This window comes from Rhipicephalus microplus, chromosome X (genome assembly GCF_043290135.1).
Source record: "Rhipicephalus microplus isolate Deutch F79 chromosome X, USDA_Rmic, whole genome shotgun sequence".
Lineage (NCBI taxonomy): Eukaryota > Metazoa > Arthropoda > Arachnida > Ixodida > Ixodidae > Rhipicephalus > Rhipicephalus microplus.
Genome location: NC_134710.1, coordinates 140312551 through 140325881, shown reverse-complemented (window position 1 = coordinate 140325881; position 13331 = coordinate 140312551). Strand labels below are relative to the sequence as shown.

General features: G+C 42.5%; 1 protein-coding gene across 5 annotated transcripts in view; it reads left to right on the top strand.

The window, feature by feature from the left end:
- LOC119176562 (septin 7-like protein pnut) overlaps positions 1-13331 on the top strand; it is an 81161-nt gene that overhangs the window by 42822 nt on the left and 25008 nt on the right. For all 5 annotated transcript variants that reach the window (XM_075877880.1, XM_075877882.1, XM_075877883.1 and 2 more), the window contains one exon: positions 12567-12702. In XM_075877880.1, coding sequence (XP_075733995.1) covers positions 12567-12702 — 136 coding nt within the window. The remainder of the gene's footprint in view (positions 1-12566; positions 12703-13331) is intronic.

Sequence of the window (13331 nt, the reverse complement as noted above, 5' to 3'; positions counted from 1 at the left end):
AGGCAGGGTATCGTGGAGCGGCGACTTTTTCATTATTCTATGCCATTTTTATTATCCATTCTTATTATCACTCGCGCCTAGCTGATTTTGTTAATAATGCGGACGAACAGCAGCTCTGATTAGTTACCACACTTGCCAAGCGCGAACATAATGATAAGCATCTGAATCGGAAAAGGCATCGTGCCGCGGTTGCACCCAGCAGCTGCGAGAAGGAAACCATGAACTGGGTGAATGAGCTTTAGCTTCGGATCGTCTGCGGCTCAAAAGCAAGCCAGTGGCAAAACAAAAGCGGGGCATTCTCATTGCCATCACTATGTAGCGATGGCGGCGCCCATGCTGGCTGAACAGTGGCGGTATAGCGGCGGTTTCTGGTGGTTCCAACGCGTGTTTTACACTTCGTTGACGCATTTTCAGGCTCTGAAAATGCATCAACATGTTAAAGATTGGGTTTACTGCAAGCAATAAGTATCTGAGCCTGGAATTGCATCGTAAAAGTTTGTTGAAGTGGGACGATCGAAGAAAAAGTGTTCGTTGTGGTGATAATATTAATGCATTGACTCCTCTGGACTACTGATGGGGAATCGTGAATTTTTCGTTGTAACGGAAATTTCGTTGAAGCAGCGTTCGTTGTAGCGGAGTTTGACTGTAGTTTCAAGTTTCTTGCATCCCACCTTTTGTATGTTCTGTATTGACTCCTATGGACTACTGATGGGGAATCATGAATTTTTCGTTGTAACGGAAATTTCGTTGAAGCAGCGTTCGTTGTAGCGGAGTTTGACTGTAGTTTCAAGTTTCTTGCATCCCACTTTTTGTATGTTCTGTTAATTAGAAAACCCACTTAATTTTTAGATTTCTCATGGCCCCAGTGACTTCGAATTAACGAGGTTTTACTGTACTTTACAATATTTATATATAACTCATGAACAGGCAGTAAATTTATACTAATAAGTTTATGTATGTATTATACAACACTTGTATGCTCTGTGTATATAACTTATTCCAACAGAATGAACAACAATAATAACTTTGAATCTTGCTGGAGTCCGTGCATGTGTTTAGGGAGTGGGGGTGTTGTTTGAGGCTCTTTTGAGATCAGTCTTGATAATGTTAGTTCTCTATTTGAAGCTACAAGTAACTGTGTGTGTGCTGATTTTACAGCATGCTCACAAAGTTTTTAAAAAATAGTAATTTCGTTTCCTCGCAGAACTTGAACATGCAAGCTGCAACAAATTTTCGAACATTTGTCCAGCGAACTAAGCCTTCCAAATAACTTTTAATTGATTTTATTAGTAAAAGTGGATGTACAGGCTTCAATACTGGCATATTCTTTACTTGGATGGTTTGTTGAAATAATCTGATTCTCTATGTGTAATGGCTGTAATGACCTTACCTACATGAAGTCTTGCTATTTTTTTGTGGTCTTCAAGAGAGGAAGAATCTTTTATTTGTGACAGTGCAATGAAGTTCATCTTGATTGGTAGTTGTACATGGCTCGTAGTGTTTCTCACACTCTAATCTTATAATAGTTAGACTGCCTTAGCGTTTCTCACACTGATTTGCTATTAGTTAGTTAGACTGCCTACAGTGAAACATTTAAGGGTACCGATTCTGATGTCCATGTTGTTACCCTACTGGTTGCGTTTAACTTGGTACTGTACCTACCTTGCTCAGTTCCAGTGCAAAGTCCATGCATTCCCTCATTATAGCAACCATTCCACAATGTTTCTACGTTGCATATTACTATACTTTAGACAAGGCAATGATGTAAATTAAGCTAGACAGTAACAAACATATTGTGCCTAACAGAAAAGTAGCTAAAGTTTCATTTAAACATACTGTAAACTGATTACCTTTGGCAGGGCATCAATAATTGCTTACAAAAAGTTGCTTTCTTGTGTACGAGATGCCGTAAAGTAAAAAATATATATGGCTCTTACATGTATAACAACCACGCTGTCTTTGAATGGGTTGAGGTGATTCTGTGATTTTTGGGAAGCTAAAAATTAGGGATGGGCGAATATTCTATCGAATTCTGCCCTATTCGTTATTCGCTTCGATCAGAATTCAGGTATTCAATATTTTCGAATCATTCGGCACTTTCGAATACACCGCAAAAGCCACGTAACTTCACCTCGAAAAGACGACACCGCTGTATTGTATACGCTATTCTGCACGTAGGGTTTGAAAATCCAGTGCGCACAAATAATTAACTCGCAGTGAAGGCCGAGCTCACACCGCACAATACATAGACACGTAGTCCGATAAGAGCAACAAAACTTTGTTGCCCTTCCGTATGAATGGCACAACCTCTAAAAACAAGATGCGATGCTTACAACGCCAAAAAAAAAAACATAAGTTCGCGTGCGTTCTCAGTTGACACAATGAGTAAGAACCAACAGAACGTAGAGCCGAGAGCTTCGCATGCAAATACGATGCGTTAGTGGGCAAGGTTCTGTTTAGCGTTGCATAAGTCGGTTGCCAGACTTAAGGGTATTTACCCCTGCAGTTCTGGTTTTCCCGTATGGTTCCTGTGTAATTCGTTGTGTCTGTGCGGTTTGTTGACACGGTCGTTTTACTTAACGGCCCATGTGTGTTGCAGAAGTGTGAGCCCCCTTTTCACGCTGTACGTTCCAATCTAATATTAACAAGTCGGACTCGATACCCTCGTGCTACGACGGATTTACAGGGAGAATCAGACGGCATCGCTCCGCACACAGCATGGGCAGCATACGTTGTTGCCGCCAAAGTATGAATATCTCCAAAGCTGTGCGTAGTTGAACGTAGCTGTGCCGTGACCCAGGCGACTCGTGCTCATCACGGACGCTGGCAAAATACTGACAACCTCAAAGCGGCACGTAGGTTGCTGGCGGCCTAGTGACACAGGCATAGCCCAGACACTCGCAAAATACTGAGAACCCCGAAGCGGCATGTAGGTTACTGCCGTCCTAGTGACACGGGCACACCACATACACTTGAAAAACAGCGAGAGCAGATGTAAAAACATCACAAAGAAGCTCAAACTGTACGAGAAAACATAGCTGCCAGATTCAGGGGTAGTCTGGCTACACTGGCTTTCGAAGTCTGGCAACGATTTATGCAACGCCAAACAGAACTTGCCACGTTAGTGATCATTAATGGAACAAATGTACGTGAAAAGTGACACCAGGTACTTTCGATAGTGCACGCGATACAGCTGAGCATTGCACTGAACACGCAGAAGCAGCAGCACACGGGAATAAAATGCGCCGCCGCCGGCGCTTGCAAAGCCACTTCACAACGGGGAAAGAAAAAAAAAAAGACTGCAAAAGTTTCACAATTCTCTATGCATGCATCCGCTCGCTAACTGCGCAGTGGAAATCGCAAAGTGTTTATCTTCTCCTTCGCTAGGAGGCGGTGCGGGTGTTTGCGATCTAAAGCCTCTTTATTGCGATCGGGCATGTGATCGGGTGTTATTGCCATAGAGTCACTATGGTGCACAGACATAATCATCGTCATGCAGTGGATTCACGAGTATAACGTCAGGGCTCCTCCTTGGCTGCCATACACCCGTAAATTCGTCTTTGTGTTTTTCGAGCTTCGGCAGCGTTTACACGTGTTGACTTGTCCTCGGTAACCGCTGCCTCTACAGTTGAAGATGGCGTCGACTGCGCTCGTGTCCGGTAAGCGCGTGTGCACAAATCCGACAGGAATATAGGTCAACCCCCCAAACTTTGAATCTCCGCAAAAGAAAATTTTAAAAATCTGAAAGTATTGCGGCGCACCCTTACCTTGGTAAATATGCGACACAACCAGCTGCACTGTAGTGACATTTCTTTTTATTTAAATACTTATCTTATGTAGTGAAACTCCAGAAGGCCACAAAGTGTTGTCACTCAGACTCTTCCGAAGAGTTCGACGACGTCTGTTCTTCACTAGTAACGTCCCAGTCCTCCGTTCCATCCAATGCAGTACTGATACAGCATTTGCGGAAAGACAGAAGTACGCCGCTTCAGCGCAAATTCCTTCCGCTTCATAAATCGGCGCACCCACGATGGCGATCCCTTGCATCGCGCCCATGTGAGCCCAGAGGCGCGCACTATCTCGAGAGCTTTCACGCGCATGCACTCCGCTGTTACAGGTAGCGACCTTGCATGCAACTCCCGGACAAATTCGGCGAGGGGAGTTTCTAGTTCGGGGTGCACTGCAGTATGTCCACAAAACGATTTTTTGTTGTTGTTGTTGCTGCAGGATGCAATGCGCTGCTTTTGACTCCTCCAGTATCAGACACTTTTCTCCGAATTTCCAAATTCCCATTGTGCTGCGAGGTTGCCATGCGCTTCGGCAGACTCGATAACTTTTTTATTATTATTAAAGCCTATCGTAAACTGCCATCCACTACCACTCATTTCTGAAGGAAATAGAAAACAGCAGACTGACAGCAGATAACCGAGGCAAAATGGCGTTGCTGGAACACTGTAGGCCTTGCCTAGTCTTGCCCGATGGCTCCGCTGCTTATACTCACAATGGCGATGTAGGCTTTCAACTTCAGCTGTCCATTGTTGCAAGACTTCCACATTTATTTCTGCCAATAACCGATATATAAGACGAGGGTCGACTTTTCATTGCGTTTTTTTTTTTAATTCACCCTATATTCAGTCAGTATGCCACACTTTAGAGAATAAAGAACAAAGCAGGAATTATGCTGTGGCCTACAATTGCTAGTGGCCCTATCCTCCCTTTGTATGCTTCGCTGCTTGACATGAATGGAGAGATGATGATGATGATCAAAACTTAATTTCTCCCAAAATAGAATGTAGAGAGACCAAGTTGACTTAAGGGGAGATGCGATTAAAAAAAAAGAAGTTCATCAATTAACCATTGGCTTGTGTAGCATGCGACACTGCAACTTCACCTCCAAACAGCAGCATATGAACAAACAAAACTTCCCAAACTCTTATTAATTTTGAGGCATGTGGAGAGTTTGCTGGCAAATAAGTATGCTGCCTGAAACCCTGACCATGAATAAGTGGAATTATAATGGGCACTAAAAAGATTGTCTGGAAAGCCAGTGGTATCAGTTAAGGTTAGGACTCCATGTTTTTGGAGGTTATTTTTCTTGACATTTGGAAGGCGTTTTTTAGAGGTTATTTTTGTGGAGGAAATTTAATGTTAATCGGAGTAGATTTCTTGTAAATTTTCAATTCTCTGAAGTGGGGTGTGGAATTTTGCAGTAGATGTTACAATGTCTTCTCAATAATATTATTTTCAATTAAAATGGATTGCATGGTTGTTGGTAGTCTTGTATTTGCATTCTTTCATTTTTTTCTCGCATGTTCTTAAGTGTTCATAATGCTGTTGATTGTTCAAACTCTCCAAAGTTCACTTTTCGAGAGGAGCCGCTTTTTGGCTTTTCTCTCACCCTCTGTGAGAGATGAAAAAATAAAGGACCTATTAATGTTATTATTTGCACTACTCTGAAGTATTAGGTGAATTGAGTTGAACACAAACACATGTGAACACACCGGGTGCATTTTGGATGCCTGAAAGGTTTGGATGTGCTAACACAATAGATAAGCTCAAATACTTGAATACATAACACCTGTGTTTGTTGGTATTATGACCTTAAGGCTGGTAGTAGACACAAGCACACTTCTCAAGGTTGTTGTCGCTGATGAAGGTGCGCTCTCTTCAACTGATGATTGCAGCTTTGATAATGATGATGATATTGGAGTTTTATGGCCCAAGGGCCACTGTTGGCCAAAGAGCTTTAAAAATGCACCTTTAATATCAGAGCTTATCGTATAAATCCAAGGTGTGAAAAAATTTTATGGCAAGTGTTTATTGGACTTTTTTTTATTTGTCCATAACACAGAGCCCTAGTTATGGCACATTCAGACAATGAACCAAATCCAGATTTGGTGGTGTGGGTGATGCATCACGTGACCTCACTTCAGTGATTCTCCTCATCTGCGTCTGGTTCGCACGGCTTGCGGATGGATAACCACAACCTGTTTTTCACTACAGAATTATGGTAGCAGAACGCTGCAGAATCTATTGGTCAAACCAGAAACATCTGGTAGCCAGTCCACTTTTCGTCTGCTAGAGTCGTATGGCTTTCTTTGTCGTTGACATCAATTTATCGCTTGCTGGCGCATGATTCAGTTTATTTCTGGCAGTGTTCTAAGATGGTCACTTTTGACCCATCTATCAGTTTTAAGGAATGCTCGTTGGCAGGTTGGACAACAGCGGTTAAGTTGCCACTTTAATCATTACACATGGGGGATTTTATGGCAGGGAAAGTGGCACAATTGCAGAGAGTGTTTGTCTGAAAATACGGCCTACGTTTCAACTCCACTGTGAACGAAGAGGCAATAACATGCTGCAGTGATGCAATGTGCACAGTTACTGCTGGTATAGATCACCACATCACTGTATCCTCTCAATGCCGTTCTCACCAAAAAAAATTACAGTATTTGTCAGTGCTCGAAGCTCAACAAAATGAGTGACATTATACTACAATGTAGCATCATTTTCTGTCTGCTTCCATGTCTGCTTCCTCCGAGGGTTGCTTGCCTCACCAGAGAGAGAGTAACCCGTTTTCACGAGCCGGAGAAGGAGGATAGCGCGCGCCAGCCGCGGGGTGAACGGCCTTTTTAAAGAGGCTGAATTGTCTCTATCGCAAAGGGACCGACATGTCCCCGCAGCTAGACTGCCGCGCTGCTGTAAAGGGAAAGGAAGCATGGGCGCACGTGCATCCCAACAGGGTGCAAGTCATAACAATTACAATTCATTGGGTTTAACATCCTAAAACCACAATGTGATTATGAGAGAGACTGTAGTGAAGGGCTCGGACCACCTGGAGTTCTTAAACGTGCATCTGAATCTAAGTACACAGGCCTCAAGCAATTTTGCCTCCACCAAAAATGTGCCCGCTGCGGCTGGGATTTGATCGCGGGACCTGCGTATGTCAGCATTCGAGCGCTATAACCATTATAGCACCATGGCTGGTACTGTTATGCGAGTGGAACTGTGAATAAGGATACTAATAACCACTAGAGCACCATGGCTGGCACTGTTATGCAAGTGGAACTGTGAATAGGGATACTGTTCTGTTGTTTTAAACTTATTGTACAGCTGTCATTTACTTTTGTGGGTAGAAATCTGGCTCAGTCTTAATGATTCTTGCACTTGTGTACTCTGATGGTAAATACTTAGCTTAAGAGTTGATTCTGAAGTAGTCATTAGAAATCTTGAGCCTAGAAAACGCAAGTTTTGAATGCCTTCTGGTAAATTTATAGGCTATTTGAGAGCATGTTGAATATGAGAAAAAAATTCTGTTTACGAAACACGTGCACTCAACATGGGGAATTTTTCATGTTCTATCGGCCACTGTAAACAAAGCAAATATTATACACTTCTTGCATGTACTTACAATGAAATACATATGAAAATTTTTCTTCTTGGTTTTGTATGACAAGAAAATGCAGGCACCAAATGCTCACACTCTTCATTTAAATATTTTCTTGTGCAGTTTCCTCATAACCGGCAGTGTTGCTCAGAGCCTCCGTTATTTTACTACACCGTATTAAAATGCAATAGCTTTTGTGCTGCAATGTGAATGCCCTATCATGCTGAGGTGCATTTAAAAAGCTAGTGTTGTTCATAATCTTCCATCTTTGGCTTGTGGAGGCCCCTGTATTTGTGCAAAAGGGCTGGTAACGTTACAGAAAGTTGCCAGTGGTTAGCTGCATATTTTGGCTACACTTGCGAAGATATGAAAGGGAAGCAATATTTACATTTGGCATCCTTTAATGCAGTCAAACTTTGACGTAATTAAACTTCACACTAATACAGCAAAGAAAGTTTTGTTAGTCATGCTTTTTTTTCTGGAAAATATAAATGTGCTATAATGAAGTAAAAAAGATCTGGCATGTGGAAAATATAATTTTGCTATAATGGAGGAGGAATAAACTTTATTATAAGAAACCAGCAGGTGTAGGTGGCCGGGCCTAAGCCTCCCATGAGGGGACGTCAAGGGCTTGCCTCGACGCTGCCTCACGGGCGTGCTGGGTCGCCCAGGTTTGGTCGTAAAGAGCGAGGCTCCGCAGAGCCTCATGGAGCTTCGACGAAAGGGTCGTGGCGTTAGTGTGTCTGTACTGTGCCAAGCAATCCCACAGCATGTGCGGAAGCGTAGCCGGGTGAGTGCCGCAGCACCGGCAGTGGGAGGTTGTGTACACGTCCGGGAATATGAGGTGAAAGCTGGCATGTGAGGGATACGTGTTTGTTTGAAGTAGATGCAAAGTGGTAGCCTGTGCCCGGTTGAGCTTTGGGTGAGGTAGGGGAAAGGCTCGGCGTCTGAGATAAAAGTTCTTAACCAGATCATTGTAGATAGTCAGGTTGTCCCTGGTGTTCATCTCGTCTGTAGTAGCTCCAGCACGATTGACAAGGCCTCGGCAGTGGGTGACCTCGTTGAGGTTGGGGAGGCGGGGGTGGACTGGGCCCGCATGAGCGGGGATCCATGTCAGGGTGATCATGTTTTCTTTGGAGTGTGGTGCCTGGCAGAGGATGCGAAGCGCTTGAGGAGAAATGCTGCCTTTGCTGTAGTTAGTCACGGCTGAGCGAGAGTCGCATACGATGGTGTCACAGATGGGATCTAGAGTGGCCAGGGCGATGGCCACTTCTTCAGCCGTCTCGGCAGACGAAGTATTGACGCTGGTTGCATGGCGTAAGACTCCATTGTGTGTGGCGACAGCTACAAAACGTGTGCCTTGAGAATACTGAGCTGCGTCAACAAATGTGGCGCCAGGTTCGTGGGCAAGGGCTTTTGTCTACAAAGGTCTACAAGCAAGCCAAGTGCTTGCTTGTAGACCTTTCGTATGAGGATATCGAGCTTGTTTTGTTCTGCACGATACTAGTTCAGATAAGCAGCAACGTAGGTGATATGACACAGGACAAAAGACTGCATGAGGCGAAGAAGGCTCTCTTCTTTGAGACCACTTCTTCGGTTGGATATAGGTTTGAGAAGATGTAAGGTGTTGTGAGATTGAGCAGAGATCTTGCTGAGAGCCAAGCGGTTAGAGCCATTGGCTGATATAGTGAGACCGAGGAACCGGATACTAGGGACGTGCGGGATAAGGCTGCCTTCTTGAAGGTGAAGGGTGATGGTGTCACAGGGTCTTTGCTCATGTAGGTGTTTGGGGGGACGTCCCCGCTGAATGGGCTTGTAAAGAAGCAGCTCCGATTTAGTAAGTGAGCAGCGCAGTCTGGTTCTTCAGAGGTAGGCCTCAACTGTGTCAATCGCCGTCTGCAGGGCTGTCTCCACTAAGTGCAAAAGATCTGGCATGTTGTTGGCTATGTCAAAGTGAATTTTTCTTCACGTGTAGATAAAATTGTTCGTTTTTTTTTTTTGTGTCTGTAGATTATTCTGGGCTTCTTGTAGCTACTTCTAGAAACATCATAATGGTAGCGCACATTTATACCATGACATGGTATACAACTTCATCATTACGACATAATTTGCATTTGGAATGCGGCAGACATGTCACCCTAAAGAATTGGAAAAGTAGCAGCCATGTCAGCCTGGGAATAAATGACCATTTTTGTTTTTATCTTAAAGGAAACAATAGGTTTTTTTATTTCTATAAGCTGTTGCTTTTATGAGGCACACTTATTTGAAATCTCTGTCATCAAGATTTGCCTTTTTGTTGCATCACTAGCAGCACTACAGTTGCAAATTGAAATTCGTTAGCCCGAGTGTCACGACACTTGAAGAGGAGGGTACATATCGCATGCATAAGTGTGCTATCGTTTTCTTTGACTAGGAAGGACTGTTTATTTGTATGTAGGCTTGTAGTTTACTCAAAATTACTGGAAAATACTATGATGCGAAAAGATAGACTTAACGTGTCAACAAATCAATAAAATGAGGCATGCTTTATTTTGTTCAAAAGGTAAATGAATTCTGTGCAAGAACTCAAATTTTAGTTGCAGAATGACCACCTAGCGCTTTGATGCAGGCTAATCAGGAGATTCTTTGACATAACCGTGATGAATTCTAGAGGGATCTGGTCACATGCCTTTTCCGGTGCACGTTTAAGCGATTTGATGGATTGTCTCTTCTCTGCCAGACGTATGATGACGCAGTGGATTTGAATACAACTATATTAAAGCAAAAATGAAAAGCTAAAGGAAATGAGCAACTGCTCCCTTCAACCTAATAGTATGATCGAGATTGCAAAATAATGTGGTCTTTTCACACTTGGGTAAACATTGCACACTAACATAAGTTTAACGTTACCCTCATGCTACTACATTTCACATTTACTGCTACGTGTTGCAGCCCTTTGCATCTGTTTAATTTCGAAGCCCATCAAAATTTTTATACTCAACTGTTAAAGACTTTTCATTTCAGAAAATAGCAATGTTATTTGAACGCAATAGGGCTAAAGAGCTCATTTTGTAAAAAATTCCAATGTCTGTGTCGGTGGTGGCAGTGCCTTTTGTTGTGAGCAAAAAGGTGTTGACCATGAGTGAAAATTAGAGGCAGATGCAAATGAAGAAATAATGAAAAACTTGCTTTTTAGCAGGCCTGGCTATTTGAACCTGCTACCTCTGCTATGTGGCGCGGTGCGTTTAGCCACTTGGCCACCACGCATACATCCACTATCATGTGCTATCTACAGTGAGCTATCTATGTGGCACAGTTTAGCATTGATGGAACGCACATCTCTAAGGTACTTCAGTGACTTGACGCAAAAACCGTAAAATGGTGCAAAGGGCCCACTCCTGAACATTCAAACAGCGTCATCCCACCATGTGGCCATGTTTCGTTTCACTGCATGAATGGATATTGGACCCTGATGGGCGTCCGCACTATGGCTTTTCTTGCGGCATGGTGTAGCTCTGCACGTGCACTAGATGCAAAGCCAGTATTAGACCGTCTTTTCTTCAATATCAGTGATTTTAAAGACCCACTAATTTTACCTTGCATCTTTCTTGATTGTTACAAAAGTAGCACTGGTATTAAGCAGAATGAAATGCAAGTAGTTTATTAGTATATCATGTTTTAGTTAGCATTATAATATTTAAAGGTATGAGTACAGCTTGCATAAAAGACATCCCTGTCATCTTGTTTGTTTTGCAGAAAACGACCATTGATATGAAAGAGAGAGAATTGTGGATTTAGTGAATTTGAAAGGATTGATTTTACATGATTGAATATTTGGGATTAGGCACAGATCCTATTGTCGGGAAGGCTTACACTATGGAAGAGTAGTCATAAAGTCTAAAATGACCATGAGTTGTCGTCCAACTTCTGCAAAAACATTTTTTTTTCTTTTTTTTTCATTTCTTGTCCATGCATATTTCCAACCTTTCTCCTTTGTTTCTTGCATTTATTGTACCTAGAGTTCATGGCAAGATACTAGTGCTTATTTATGAATATCTGTCTTTGGCCTTAGCTAGCTATCATTTGAGACTGTTTTTTTCTTGTGTGTGTGGATTAAGTCCGAAAAAAACTCCCACTGTATTATGATGTACGGTGTACTTTTGTTCGCTGTTTGAATGTTGACATGCCTATATGTTTTACTGTCATCGAGTGACACTTCTGTTGCGTGACCCATCCTCGAAGCATGCTTGTGGACCTTTTGTTCTGATTCTGTGGAGCACGATTGACTCCTAGTGTTACCTTTTGGTCCTTCGCTTTTATATAGACAGGTCATTTCGATTTTCATGAAGCTTTGCAGCTGTTATCACCAGCTTTTCATTTTCATTTTCACCAGAGTTTAATGTTGCTTTTATTTCTTCTTAGTTTTAACTTATGAAAGCGAAACTGATTTTCATGTCTCTTAAGTCTCTTCAGGTCTTATTCAATGCTCTCACAAAAATAATGAAACTCAGGTCTTCAAATGGTCATGCTAGTTCCTTTGGCACCTAACTGTATGTGGATCTGAACCGTAATTACGACTATTTTAACTATATGTGGTAGTAGAAACATGCAATATGCAACTACGAAGCACCTGTTGTAGTTGCAGAATGGGAACTGTTGCATTAGTCGGAGCTGGTGCTAGGCTTGGGGGATAAAAATTACTTTGAATTTCTTTATGTTGGCCTGTCTTATCATCAGATTCTTGTTTGTTGTGTAAAGTCTCAGAACTTAACTGAAGTCCAAGCTTTTGATTTTGTAGTTGTTATATGTGTGCAAAGCTAAATGGTTTCAGAATTGGTGAACCAATGTAAAATAAAGGTGGCTTTATTCGTAACGTTGAAACAATTTCTAATGTGCCACTACTATGCAGCTTGTACAGCAACAATTCCTGTTTCCCCTTGAATGCCCTGTTTTTGTGTATTCGTAAAAATCATCACAGAACCATCTGGTCTCTGCTGTATAGCTTGTAGCACTAATTATGTTTGCCCTTTTCTTTGTGTGGAAAGTGCACAGTCTTTGATTATTAGAATTATGTGGAGATAAATGTGCATGTAGCACATGATGTACACAGGGACATGATGTACACATGTGTGTAGACATTAGAAATTTCCCTCTCTAATCTCGTTCATTTGGCCATTTCGTGGCTGTGGTCACCCTCTAGGAATCCACTGGCCCAAATGGAAGAGGAAAAGAAAGACCATGAAGCTAAGATGCAACGGATGGAGAAGGAGATGGAACAGGTGTTTGAGATGAAGGTCCGTGAGAAGATGCAGAAGCTTAAGGAATCTGAAGCCGACGTAAGTTGTCCCTCAATTTCTCATTAATAGCAGCAATAGCAGCAATTTCTCATTAATTAAACACCTTCCCATATCAAGCAAGAAAAGGAAAAGGGAAAGAGTGGTGCTGAGTGGTTGCAGAGAGGCAACTTGTAGCAGTTATTCTCTTCCTGCCCTTGTAAGTGTATGGTAGGGTTACATCTTCAGTTACAACTTATGTAAAGTTGTACAGTGTCCTTTTTTTTATGAAAGGATACAGGCGATTACGTGGCCTGCACGCTGCCACGGCTGCCTACAGCACCATCAGCCTACAAATAAAGAAAGGACGTCCGCTTCTGGTGGCATCGTCCGTTACAAGACTGGAGCAGGCACGCAATTGAGCAGCACTTCTCCAATGGCCATGACTGGTTATGTTGTTTGCTAATAGATGACTCCAAAAACTAATGCACTTTCCTTATCTGTCTGTTCATGGTGTTGTAGGCAGACACTGGAGAGTGCATGCCATGTACTCGCTTGTTCCCCATCATAAAAAAAAGGACACTGTACTGTGCTGTATAGAAGCGTTCACATGATATGCTAGTTGGGGGAGGGTTGCACGTTATAGTGAAAATACTTTACATTGTTGAGCCATGTTGCATTGTATAGTACTT